The 12,644-nt window shown below is 38.8% G+C and overlaps 1 protein-coding gene across 1 annotated transcript in view; it reads right to left on the bottom strand.

Annotated features, from left to right (window-relative positions):
- tmeff1a (transmembrane protein with EGF-like and two follistatin-like domains 1a) overlaps positions 1 to 12,644 on the bottom strand; it is a 77,564-nt gene that overhangs the window by 26,845 nt on the left and 38,075 nt on the right. The window contains exon 4 of the mRNA XM_055014477.1: positions 2,408 to 2,437. Coding sequence (XP_054870452.1) covers positions 2,408 to 2,437 — 30 coding nt within the window. The remainder of the gene's footprint in view (positions 1 to 2,407; positions 2,438 to 12,644) is intronic.

Genomic DNA, 12,644 nt, shown 5'->3' with positions numbered 1-12,644 from the left:
TGAGAACCTCGGAGGTCTGACACGGTTAATCCAGACGGGTTCAGTCCGATCACACATCCTCCTGTGGCTCTAAAGATCAGGTCTGATGTGATAAAACCAGCGATAACATGCACCATCAGAATGGAGCAGAGTGTAAACCATCGAAAACAAACATTAGGATTAGATGCAAGGGAATTTACGGAATCTTTGCTTCGTGTTTGGTGACAAAAAAACGTCCTTAAAAAGTGAATCAGGTCGCTAAATGTTCTGTAATCAGCCCGAACAGCATCAGCTCCCAGTTATTTGTCCTACAACGGACATTATTGGATGAATTATTCACCGCTCTGATCTGTTTGTTGCTGTTTGTGAATGTCAGGCCTCATTTTATCAGCTGCCAACAGATGCTCTTCTTCCTCCTGTGAAACGATGTGAAAGCTGCAGCTACCTGCTGCTCCGGAGCCTCTTTAAACAGGAAATCATTTGTTTGAGGTGTTTGGGAAGTTTGTTTTCCGGCTACTTCACTGGGAACTAGTTTTTATTGAAAAAGCTGCTAAAAATACCTGATATTTCCAAGAAGGTTCCTCAGTTATCAGGTCTGTGTTTGATATAATCAAGTCTTCAAGACAAAATGAAAGTGGATTCTTGACGTTAATGATACACAACAAATCTGTAGTTTCCAAACTTCTCTATCGTCTTTAGGAGGTCACATTTGTTGAATCACTGTGTGCTGCTTCCAAGCTTTCAGTCTTCTATCATAAAAAATGAATGATGGTTATTGCAGGTTTGCTGTTTGGAGTCCGCACCCATTTATGGAAACCAGTCTTTACCAAAGTTACAACCAAAGTCTGAACCCTGGAGACTCTGCAATATGAAGTGAGTCCGAATAAATTTACAAATTACAGTGAAGAAGATGGTCTTGGTATCTTCTTGTGTCTGTCCAAAATGATTCAGAAATTATCTAAAATGACTCGAAACCTGTCTGAAGTGAAGCAATAAATGGTTGAAAATGACTCAAAGATGGTCCGAAAAGTCGAAACATGTCAACATTGATTAAAAAAAAAAAAGGTGTCCAAAATTACTGTAAAATTGTCTAAATTGTCCAAATTGACTATAAAAAATATGCAAAAATGTGTAAAATTTAAAAAAATTTGTCCAAAGTGATGCAAAAAATTTTCCAAAATGACTCAAATCTTCTCAAAATTACTAAGAATGGTCCATAGTGACAAAAAATGTTCAAAATGACACAAAATGAAGTGTCAAAACACACTCAAATTTACGCAAAATGTGTCCAAAATGATTCAAAAATGGTCCAAAAGGACCAAGAAAGGTCTGAAAATAAGTCAGAATATGTCAATCTAAAAGCTTGTCTGAAGTTACTCTAAAATTGTACAAATTATCCAAAATGACCACAAAATCATGCAAAAATGTGTCAAAAATCACCCAAAACTTGTCCAAATTGACAAAAGAGAACAGACAAAATTATGCAAAATGTCTCTGAAGTGACGTAAAAAATTGTCAAAAATGACCAAAATCTTCTCAAAATTACTAAGGATGGTCCATAGTGACAAAAAATGTCCAAAATGGCACAAAAAGAAGCGTCAGAAAACACCCAAGTTTATGCTAAATGTGTCCAAAACGACGCACAAATGTTTAAAATGACTAAAACTTTGAGGTATTTGGGGAAGTTTGTTTTCCAGCTACTTTTTCTTACAAATTCCAGAGGAGAAGACGGTCTTTGCATCTTCTTATATCAACATTAAGTCCAAATTATTGCCATGGATGATGTGCGAGGGAATAAAATCCCTAATAACAGTTTTAAATCACTCGCCACCCAGACGTTCATCAGGTATGAAGACGTGTTTGAGGAGCTGAAGTCAGTTTTAATAATGAATCTCTGAGGTCCGACCACCGGCCCGTCGACTCCGCCCTCGTGCAGATGGCGGCGGTTCCGTCCCTCCAATTAAAACCCCTCCAGCAGCCAAATTAAACAACAAACTCTGCGGTCGGCGCTCACAGATGGTTGCAAAATGTCTCTGTTGCCAAATTTGGCAACAGCGAGGCTTTGAGCTCGACTCCCACCGGATGGAAAATATCAGCGTGTTCCTCGGGGAGGAGTTAATGCAGCGACAGAAACCCCCACAGCCTTCATCACAGGAGCCCATGTACGACGGAGACGCTAGAAGACACACCGAGGCAGAATAAGAGATCCTGAACCGCCGCGCTGAGCCACGGTTCCACCTCAGCGGTGATTAGTTTGTGCACATCAGAGAGGACTCCCAAAACAAGCAGCTAATGTTTGTGCAGGGCGGAAAAAGATTCCGCCGTAATTGGTTTGTGTTTGACTTTCAGTCGCAGCAGAAGTGAAGCAGGAAATGAAATCTTTAAATAGCCCAAAGAACAAATAAATAAATAAAAATGAAACACTCACCGTCTCCGTCTCCTGAACCGGAACCGGGATCTGCAAAGACACGAGAGACAAAACAACCGTCAGTCTGAGAGCTGTTAGCAAACACCGAAACACAGAGTCAAGCTGCAGCTCTGGAGCTTCTCCTGTCCAGTTTGTTTGTTTATGTTTGTGTTTACATGCAGGTTTCTGCAAGTCAGTCATCTAGTCAGAGCAACACAGCAGACTCACGAGAGACCAGACGCTGCAAACTGCTTTAGATCTGAGTAGAACTTCATGATGAGTAAGAATCTAAACATCTGAAGGACCTGAAACCTCTGCACTCTGCTGTATGAAGGCCATGACACGGAACACAACAAAACTGAACAGAAGTGAGTATTTCCTCTTATGACGCATCAAAAACAAGTACTGCAAAAAGACTGTAGAAAATTTTAGGTCCCAGAGTACAAAATGTGGCGTCAGATCAGCCAAACTGCATGAAAACGCTTCTAAAATGATCTGTGAACATCACACTGCAAAAACTCCAAATCTTACCAGTCTATTTGTCTTATTTTTAGTCAGAATGTCTCATCTCACTTGATTTAAGATAAATTCACTTAACAAGTGACATTTCAGCAGATGGAGGGACTTGTTTTAAGACAACGCGTCTTAAATATCTTGTTAAGTCAAACAATCTGGAAATTATCTTGTATTGAGTTGAATTTTACAAGAAAACTCAAAATAAGTTTCACCCTCGTGTCGTCCTGCGGGTCAAATTAACCCGTTTTAAAGTTTGAAAATGTAGAAAAAAATATATTTTCACATTGAAACTTCTGATGTCCACATTTTCAACATTTTGGGGAAATCTTTGAACATTTTGTGGTGGGAAAAAAGAAATGTTAAAAATGTTTCTTAAAAACTTTCACATAATATCAACCAAAATCCAGCGAAATATGCTGGATTTTGGTTGATTTTTATGTGAATGTTCTTAAAGAAAATATTAGAAGTTTTACTGATATATATGGAATCACTTTAGACATTTTTAGGATTTTTTGGGAAGATTTTTACTCATTTCTTGAAAATATTTACAGGAATTTTCTTGCCAAATTTGGTGGATTTTTAAAAAACTTTTAAGGGAAACTTTTAAGGAATTATTGGAATTTTCTTCCTGAAGGTTTTGCAAATTTTCAGAAATTTGGGGAATTTTGTTACTGATCTTTTGAATTTTTTTCCGACAAGGAAACTATTTTTTGGTGCCCATAATTGAGGACAACAGGAGGGTTAATACATCTCAAATTAGGAGGTTACATGAAAGCAAAAATCTATTTTTGAGTGAAAAACTGCTAATTTTTTTTTTTTTTTCTTTTTAGCATATCTGGCTTATTTTAAGACACTTAAGCTTGACAATCCTGGTAAAATAGAGCTTAAAATAAGTTTTCCCAGCTAATTTTGAGATCTCAATATTCTAAATATCATATCTTATTTCAAGAAATCTTACCAAGACATTTTTCACTTGTTCTGTTGACAGATTTTTTCACTTATTTCAAGATAAAAGTTCCTTGAAATAAGTTTTTTTTTCTTGTTTTGAGAGGAGCATTTTTTCCAGTGCATGGCTCCACATGAACAAGAAATAAACAGAGAAACTGAAGAATCTGACTGTGAGGCTTCACAAAGATAGAAAAGGACCCCGGAAGATCAACAAAAAGCCAGTGAAACACAGTGTCAGCAGTAATCAGGAGGTATGGAAGGAGTCATAGTACCACTAATCAGGAGGTATAGAAGGAGTCATAGTACCACTAATCAGGAGGTATAGAAGGAGTCATAGCACCACTAATCAGGAGGTACAGAAGGAGTCATAGTACCACTAATCAGGAGGTACAGAAGGAGTCATAGTACCACTAATCAGGAGGTATAGAAGGAGTCATAGCACCACTAATCAGGAGGTACAGAAGGAGTCATAGTACCACTAATCAGGAGGTATAGAAGGAGTCATAGTACCACTAATCAGGTGTAGAAGGAGTCATAGTACCACTAATCAGGAGGTATAGAAGGAGTCATAGTACCACTAATCAGGAGGTACAGAAGGAGTCATAGTACCACTAATCAGGTGTAGAAGGAGTCATAGTACCACTAATCAGGAGGTATAGAAGGAGTCATAGTACCACTAATCAGGTGTAGAAGGAGTCATAGTACCACTAATCAGGAGGTACAGAAGGAGTCATAGTACCACTAATCAGGTGTAGAAGGAGTCATAGTACCACTAATCATGGCTGCAGTAGTCGTCTTGCTGAAATGACTCCACGGACAGTGAACTACTTTCACAATCTAGCTGTGAAAAACAGACGGCAGCTGCTTCAGACTTGGTACAGGGGATATCAATGGAAATCAGGGTTTCTGTGAAGTTCAGAGTGTCAAGATCCTTTCAAAACTCCCCAAAAGAACTACTCAGCAGAATGACTCAGATGAGGTGGCTCATGCTAACGACCACGATTAGCATACCCTCATGTGTCAAATTTATCCACTGGGCCTCATCTCTTGGTATTTTATGGTTCATTTTTCTGTATATTCACTTTCTTTAAACAGCCTGGTCATAAAAAGCAACAAAAAACCTGAAAAAAGTGCTGTTCCTAAAATATAACTACAGCTTTGATTCATTTATCATTTAAAATGTGTACAAACGCCCCAGACTTGTGATATTTCGATGCATATATATGTAACTACATATGGACACACATTCCTGTATTGCAGTTGGTCTTAATAAAACAGTTTGTCGTCGTGCCGCCTTTTGGCTCCGATCTGCGACTCCATCAGGAAATGGATTGACAGTATGAAACTTGGCGTGGCAACCTTGAATTAAGAAATGGACGCTGTGTTTGGAGTTCCTGGCACGACGCTGCTGCATTAAGAAATGGACACCGGCTGTTTTGTTCAATTAAATTTCACCTTTAGCTGCCACACTTCTTTACAAAGTCATGATGGGATTGTTTTTCACGGAAAAGGAGGCAGAAACGGTCAGGGAGTGAGCGCCAGTATTAATGGTCCTGTCGGCGTCTTATTGACTAAACGCTAAGAGTTTGGTTTCCAACTGCAGGTGGAACTCTGCGCTAACGTCCTTAAAGATAAAAAGTCTTCCTGAGTGTGGATAATGTTCGTTTGCTGATGAGAAAATCATTTAATGTTGGGGTGAAAAGAGTTTCGGTCCTTTCCCCGGAATCTGCAAGCGATGGAGTCGCACATGAACGAACAGTTTTAATTAACTAGACGTTATCTGGACTTCTGCCCACTGAGTCTTGATGTAGACATGGTTGCATTGGAAAAGAGTTGATGTCATGTGTTTCCATAGACCAATCTTAACAAAATAAGGCAGGAAAATATTAAGGAAAGCAGGCCGGCATAGGGAGGAAAAACAAAGCAAAGAATGTCGGTAAACAGGTCGGAAAATAATAAGGATAAAGGCAAGAATAAGTAGGAAAATCTCAAGAAAAGTAGGCAGGTATAGACAGAAGGTAATGACGAAAGAAGGTAAGATGAAGGTAGATATGGGTATGAAAGTATTAAGATGGCAAGTATAGTTGGGCCAGGTACAACGATCTTGGTATAAGGAGGAAATAAGGCATTGAGGTAGAAAAGTAATAAGGAAAGTAGAAATAAATAGAAATGATTAAGGAATAAAGGTTTGCATAGTCAGGAAAGTATGAAGGAAAGATAGCAGCATTAGTTAGGATAGTAATAAGAAAGATCCTCGGAATAGATAAGTAGGAAAGTAAGAAAGTATTGAGACATAAAGGTAGGTATTGGTGGGGAAGGCAATGTGGAAAGAAGGGAGGGAAGTTTTAAGAAGAATAGGTATGAAAGTATAAAGGAAAGATGGCAGGTATAGATAGGATAGTAAAAGGGAAATAATTCTAGGTGTGGGTAGGGACGAAGGAAGGTATAGGTAGATAAAAAGTATAATAGGTTGGAAAGATTAAGAAAAGAAGGTAGGTAAAGGACGCAGACAATAAGAAAAGATGGCAGGTATAGGACAGAAAGTAAAAAGGACACAAGGTTGGTCTAAGTAGGACAGCATTAAGGAAAGATGGCAGGTAAAGGAAGGAAAGAAGGAAGGAAAAGGGAGGAAAGAACTGAGAAAAGAAAGAAGAAGAGTAACAACAAAAGAAGGCAGGTGTAGGTAGGGAGGTAATGAATCAAGAAATCAAGAAATGTAGAAATGGGAAAGTTTAAAGAAAGAAGGTAAGAATAGGTGAAGGGGAAAAGATAAGGAAGTATTAAGATATAAAGGCAGGTATAGGTGGGAAAGGTAATGAGTAAAGAAGGTAGAAAAGTACTAAGAAGACTATGTAGGAAGGTACAGATAGGATAGTAAAAGGGAAAAGATTCTAGATATAGGTGGGAAATAAGGAAACTATAAGCAGAAAAATAATATCAGTAAACAATAAGGAAAGAAGTTAGGTGTAGGTAGGAAAACAATGAGGAAAAAGCTGGTATAGGTACTAAAGTATTAAGAAATAAAGGCAGGTTTAGGTGGGAAAGGTAATGAGGAAAGAAGGTAGAGAAGCACTTATAGAATAGGTATGAAAGTATAAAGAAGGGAGGGCAGGTATAGATAGGATAGTCATCGAGATCTTGGTCTTTGTAGGAAAGATTAAGAAATAAAACGTAGGTATAGGTGAGAAAGAAGGTCAGAAATTATTAGCAAATGACAGCAGGTAAAGGTAGGAAGGGTAATGAGGAAAGAAGGTTGGAAAGTACAAAGACGAATAGGTATGAAGGTGTAAAGAAGGGAGGGCAAGTATAGATAGAAAAGCAAGAGGAAAAGCAAAAATAGATGAAGGAAAGAGTGGATAGGAAGCAAACAATAATAAAAGATGGGAGGTATAGAAAGCAGACATAGATATGAACGTAATAACGAAAGACAGAGGGAACGGATAGGAAAGATAAAGCAAATAATAGGAGTAATGAGGAAAAAGGTAGGTATAGGTAGGAAAGTATTAAGGAGAGATGGCAGGTAAAGGTAGGGAAGCTGTCAGGAAAGAAGGAAGAAAAGTTATAATGAAAGAAGGCAGATATAGGTAGGAAGATAATAAGGAAACTAGAAAAAGGTTGGAAATAACGTAGGTATAGATGAGTAATATGGAAAGAAGGTAGGTACAGGACGTAAAGGGTTAAAGAGAAAAGGTAAATAAAGATAGGAAGGAAAAAGGGAAAGAAGAAGGGAATAGGTAGGAAAGATTAAGCAAATAATAGGAGAGTATTGAGGAAAGAAGGAAGGCATGGGTAAGAAAGCATTAAAGAAAGAAGGTAGAAAAGTGACGAGGACAGAAGGTAGGTATAGACAGGAACTTTTACAAGGAAATGTGGTTGATACAGATAGGTATAAAGTAATAATTAAAGATGACAGGTACAGGTAAAGTAAAGAAGAAGTAAAGAAAGTCGATGGAGGCAGGGAAGGTTAAGCAAAGGATGTAGGTACAGATGCTTATTAAGAAAAGAGGGTAGGTATTACCTTGGAAAACTATAAGGAAAAAAGGAATGAAGGTAGACGTATGAAAGCAAAAAGGAAAGAAGGCGGTTACAGGTAAGAAAGCATTCAGGATAACAGGAAAGTAATAATAAGAGAAAGCAGATATAATATTAAAACATAAAGGAAAAATACTGATATAGATAGGAAAGAAATAAGGAAAACATTAAGTATAGATAAGAAAGTAATCAGGAAAGAAGACGGGTATAGGCAGGAAATTATGAAGGGAAATGGACAGGGTTATGTAGGTAATTAACAGGGAAATAAAACAGGTACAGGTAGGAAGGTCATGAGCTGGGTGGATGCCAGCATCTACATTTTGCTTTTTGGTTCGAATTTTATCAGTCTAGAAAAAGCAGTAAACCAGGCAGGCAGACAGGAACGAAGAAAAAGGTGAAAAATATGAAAACTAAAAGGCTCAGGAGGTTTGAATTCAGTCTATGAATGAGACCGAGCTGAAAAAAAGAAGCTGGAACTGTAGATGTTAAACAGAAACTCTTTCTGATCGATAAAACTTCACAGAGTTTGTGAATCTAAAAACTGCTTCAACTCCGGAACAGAAAACTGACAGAACAACCTTCAGTCAAAATGAGGAAAAACACCGGCAGCAGCGTCGTCGTTTCTGTTTTACCTTGAACATTTAAACATAAAATTACTGTTACTGGAGCCTCAGACTGCAGAGTTTGTTCAACTCGGAGCAGAAATCGGCCTGAATGGATGCAGGTGTGAACATTTACAACAACGAAACACAAAAAAAACTCTTCAAAGCAAACACAAAGGCTCCATGTAGCTCGATGCCAGGTTCAGGGTTCTGTTCAGCTCACAGACCGGCACAAAAAAACTTCTCTGAAAGGTCTTTCAGAAAGAAAAACAGCCAAATAAGGAAGCATCTTTTCACAACGTTGTCAAAGGCTGAGAATGGAGGAAGGAAATTAGTTTGGTTGCAGTAACTTTAAACGTGTTTCAGTTCAGAAGAAAAGTTCTGTCTGCGAGAACCAGGACTCAAAAAAACAAAGTGTGAGAAAAAAGTGGAGCAATTTTGGTGGGAATATCATGAAGAGAATCCATCCAACAGTTATCAAGATATTTCAGTAAAAATCATAAACTTTAACCTCTTAGTGGCACCTTCAGGTAAAGTCTTAGTGGAAGTAAAGTTATCTGGTTCGTTCTGGTGATGTTCAAACCTCACTCTGACCTGATGAGATGAGCTAGAAATTTACCAGTTGATGCACCAAAGCAACGACTTCCACAACACCTCGGACTACATTCAAAAACTCACTGAGAAGAGACAAACTCTAAACGCGAGTAAAAAAAAAATCATCGATATGTTTTATAATTCCCAATTAATTCACAAAAGCCAATAATCTGATTTTTGTTTTAACACTAGCTAATGAAGAAATTCATTTTATCAAAGATGTGAAAGAAAATGCAGACCTTATTTGGTATTAATGATTTTTTTACTCATTATAAGAAAAGAATATTTCAGTTTGTGAACATGGTACTTTTCTGCAGGTTACTAGGTCTGTGCTGATGAAACTAAACCGTGATGTCAGTGCATCTTTGGATATCAGGCGACGATTCACTGCAGGAAGTGGACCTACAGGATGAACCCCAAACCAGCCTTCCTGTTTCCATTCTGATGTTGATCCGACAGTTTTTACCTCAACGCTAACTTTAAATGGTTCAAAACACCAAAAAATGGTAGCTGCAGGACGTAACTCCAGTTCTGGATGCACATATGTTTGTTATCTTAGTCTATATGGCAAATTGTATGTTGTTGATGCTGAGATCCACAAGCAGTTTATCAGGATCTTCTCAGGGTTTAGTGCTTTTTTCCTGACTTGAAAATGGCCCTAAAAGGTTCTACAGGTTGGAACACACTCAAAGGTTCAACAAGAAATGGTTTAAAGTCGTATCTTTCAGCTTTTCCACAGAAATGGCAGCATTTGGGCACATTTTGGATTTAATAAGGAGCTTTGCAAAACAAAAGTAAAGAGTTTTGATAATGTTTCCCATCAGCTGCAGATGTTCATGAACTTCAACCAACTCTTCGTACAAGAAGTCCAAACCTGAGAAGGGTTTTCTTCTATGGACCTGAGAATTGACACTACTGGATGTCTTTACTTTAACTCCTCTAGAAAGGACTCTGACCGTGTTAGCATTGAATGCATTCAGATATAAAGTGTGAAATGTGGGATTATTTGTAATTCTTGTGGATGCTGGTTTGTCCGTCGACTATTTCTGTATCTATTAACATGAAAGAACGTCGGTAAACTTGATGTCTGTCTATAGAAACAATTAAAATCAGATGGTTTCAGTTTTGCTTTCTAAACGGGGTAAATCTGAGTCGTCGAACAGATAAATCGGAGCCTCTGGAGGTCGGTTAAAGTTCAGGTTCCGAGCGTCTCAAAGGTCTGTAAAGTGGCATCATCTCCTTCTAATCCAGCTGAGTCAAATCTGCTCTCTGAGGCAGTAAAGCCGAAACGCCAACGAGCAGAGTTTTACTGAGCAATAAGCGGCCCGAGGCTGCCGTGGAGGTTCGGCTCTGCGGTTTAAACCGAGCAGCCGCCTCCAGAGAGGATGCTGGGAGGTCGGACAACGATCTCCCAGCATCCTCTCTGGAGGCGGCGGCGTTTCCTCGTCCTCTGCTGCCGCTGGGGGAAATAAACCGAGCCGAATGTTCGCACCGTTGCCTCCAAAACGCTGCAATTACAGGAGGCATAAATCTCTGGCGGAGGGCAACCAGCAGCACCGGATCCCTGGTGTAACGGCCAATAAGAGCGGAGCGCCGAGCCTCCTGGGAAATCAGGCCGCTGCCCGCAGATGGAGCTGAGCGCCGCCTCCAACGCCGAGGCCTTACTGAGAATATAAACCCTGAGAGGCTGCCGGTCATCCAGGCGAGGAACAAGAGGAAATAAACCTGCTTCATCTCGTTACTCACAACATTTATGGCTTCTAGGGAAACGGAACGCGGCCAAAAGTTTGCAGACACCTTTCAGACTGTTTGCAGCTCTTGGGTTTAATGAAGGGAATCTTAATGCTACAGAGAGCAGCGATATATTCACCACAATGAGCCCTCTGAGGCTGTTCTCAGGGTAGTTTCACCACCTTTACTTCCACTGTTATCTCAGCCATTAGAAGGAGGAAACACTCGAGTCTGTTCAGAGCTCAGACTGTCTGAGGTGCTGATACTAGACACAAAATGACCACAAACTGTCATAAAATGACTACACAGAGATGCAAAACAGCTGCAAAAAGACACAAAAGGATAATAAAGAGACACAAAATGACCACAAACTGTCATAAAATGACTACACAGAGATGCAAAACAGCTGCAAAAAGACACAAAAGGATAATAAAAAGACACAAAATGACCACAAAGAGATGCAAAACAGCATGAAAGAGACAAAATGACTGAAAAGAGACTTAAACCATCCACAAAATAACCACAAATAAACAAAATGAACGAAGACAGACTCAAAATGTCAATAGACAAAACTACTACTTGGACACAAAAACTCAAAAAAAAGCAACGCAAAACGACTACAAAGAGATGCAAAACAGTTTGAAAGAGACAAAAAATGACAATGAAAAGACTCAAATTGTCCACACAGTAACCACAAACAGACACAAAAAAACACAGACTCACAAAGACTATCAATAAACACAAAATGACAACAAAGAGACACAAAATAACTACATACAGACGCAAACTGAAAAAACGCCGCACAAAATAGCTACAAAGAGACGCAAAACAGCTGGAAAGAGATGCAAAATGACAGTGAAAAGACTCAAATCATTAACCAAGTAACAGCAATTACACACAAAATTACCTTAAAGAAACACAAAATTACTACATAGAGCTGCAAAACTTGGAAAAAAAAAAGCTTGAGAGAGACAAAATGACTGTAAAGAGACTAAAACCGCCCACAAAATGGCGACAAATAAACACAAAACAACTACAAAGAGACACAAAATGTCAACAAAGAGACAAAAGTACTACTTAGAGACGCAAACTGAATAAAAGTGACGCAAAATGACTATAAAGAGATGCAAAACAGCATGAAATAGACACAAAATGACAGTGAAAAGACTCAAATCTTCCACAAAATAACCTCAAACAGACAGAAAACACCACCAAGAGACACAAAATGACCTTAAAGAGACTCAAAATTGACTGTAAAGAGACTAAAACCATCCACAAAATGGCCTAAAATAGACTTAAACTCAATAAAAAGAGACACAAATCCCCTACAAAGAGACAAAATTATCATGACGAGACCTAAAACTGTCATAAAGACACACAAAACAACAACAATTCAACCAAAACGACCACAAAGAGACACAAACCGATCACAAGATGTCACAAGGCAACAACAATGAGACCCAAAACAATGGCAAAGGGGCTCAAAACAACCTCAGAGACACAAAAAGACCACAAAATATCTAATCTAGGCAGAGGTTTTGTCTTTTAATCTGGTAATATTTGTCGTTTTTTACAGAACCAAAGGTAAAATTGTTCAGTTTCCTTCCATATACCATAAATCTGCGGCGTTAAAGACTTCGAAGGCGTACATTTAGATGCTAATTGCACCAGTTGGTCTCTGAGGGTTAAACGCTGCTGATGGACTCGTGTTTACAGAAATAGTTTCCCGTTTGGTGTCGAGTCTTTCAGCTCCATTTATCACAGCAGCCTGAACTCACTAATGGGAATAAAATCCCTGCAGCAGCTGCAACATCTGGAGGAAACACAGGAAGTTC

Source organism: Amphiprion ocellaris, chromosome 10 (assembly GCF_022539595.1).
Source record: "Amphiprion ocellaris isolate individual 3 ecotype Okinawa chromosome 10, ASM2253959v1, whole genome shotgun sequence".
In the NCBI taxonomy this organism is placed as follows: Eukaryota; Metazoa; Chordata; class Actinopteri; family Pomacentridae; genus Amphiprion; species Amphiprion ocellaris.
The sequence above is the reverse complement of the archived record's forward strand: the minus strand, read 5'-3'. Positions and strand labels throughout refer to the sequence as shown.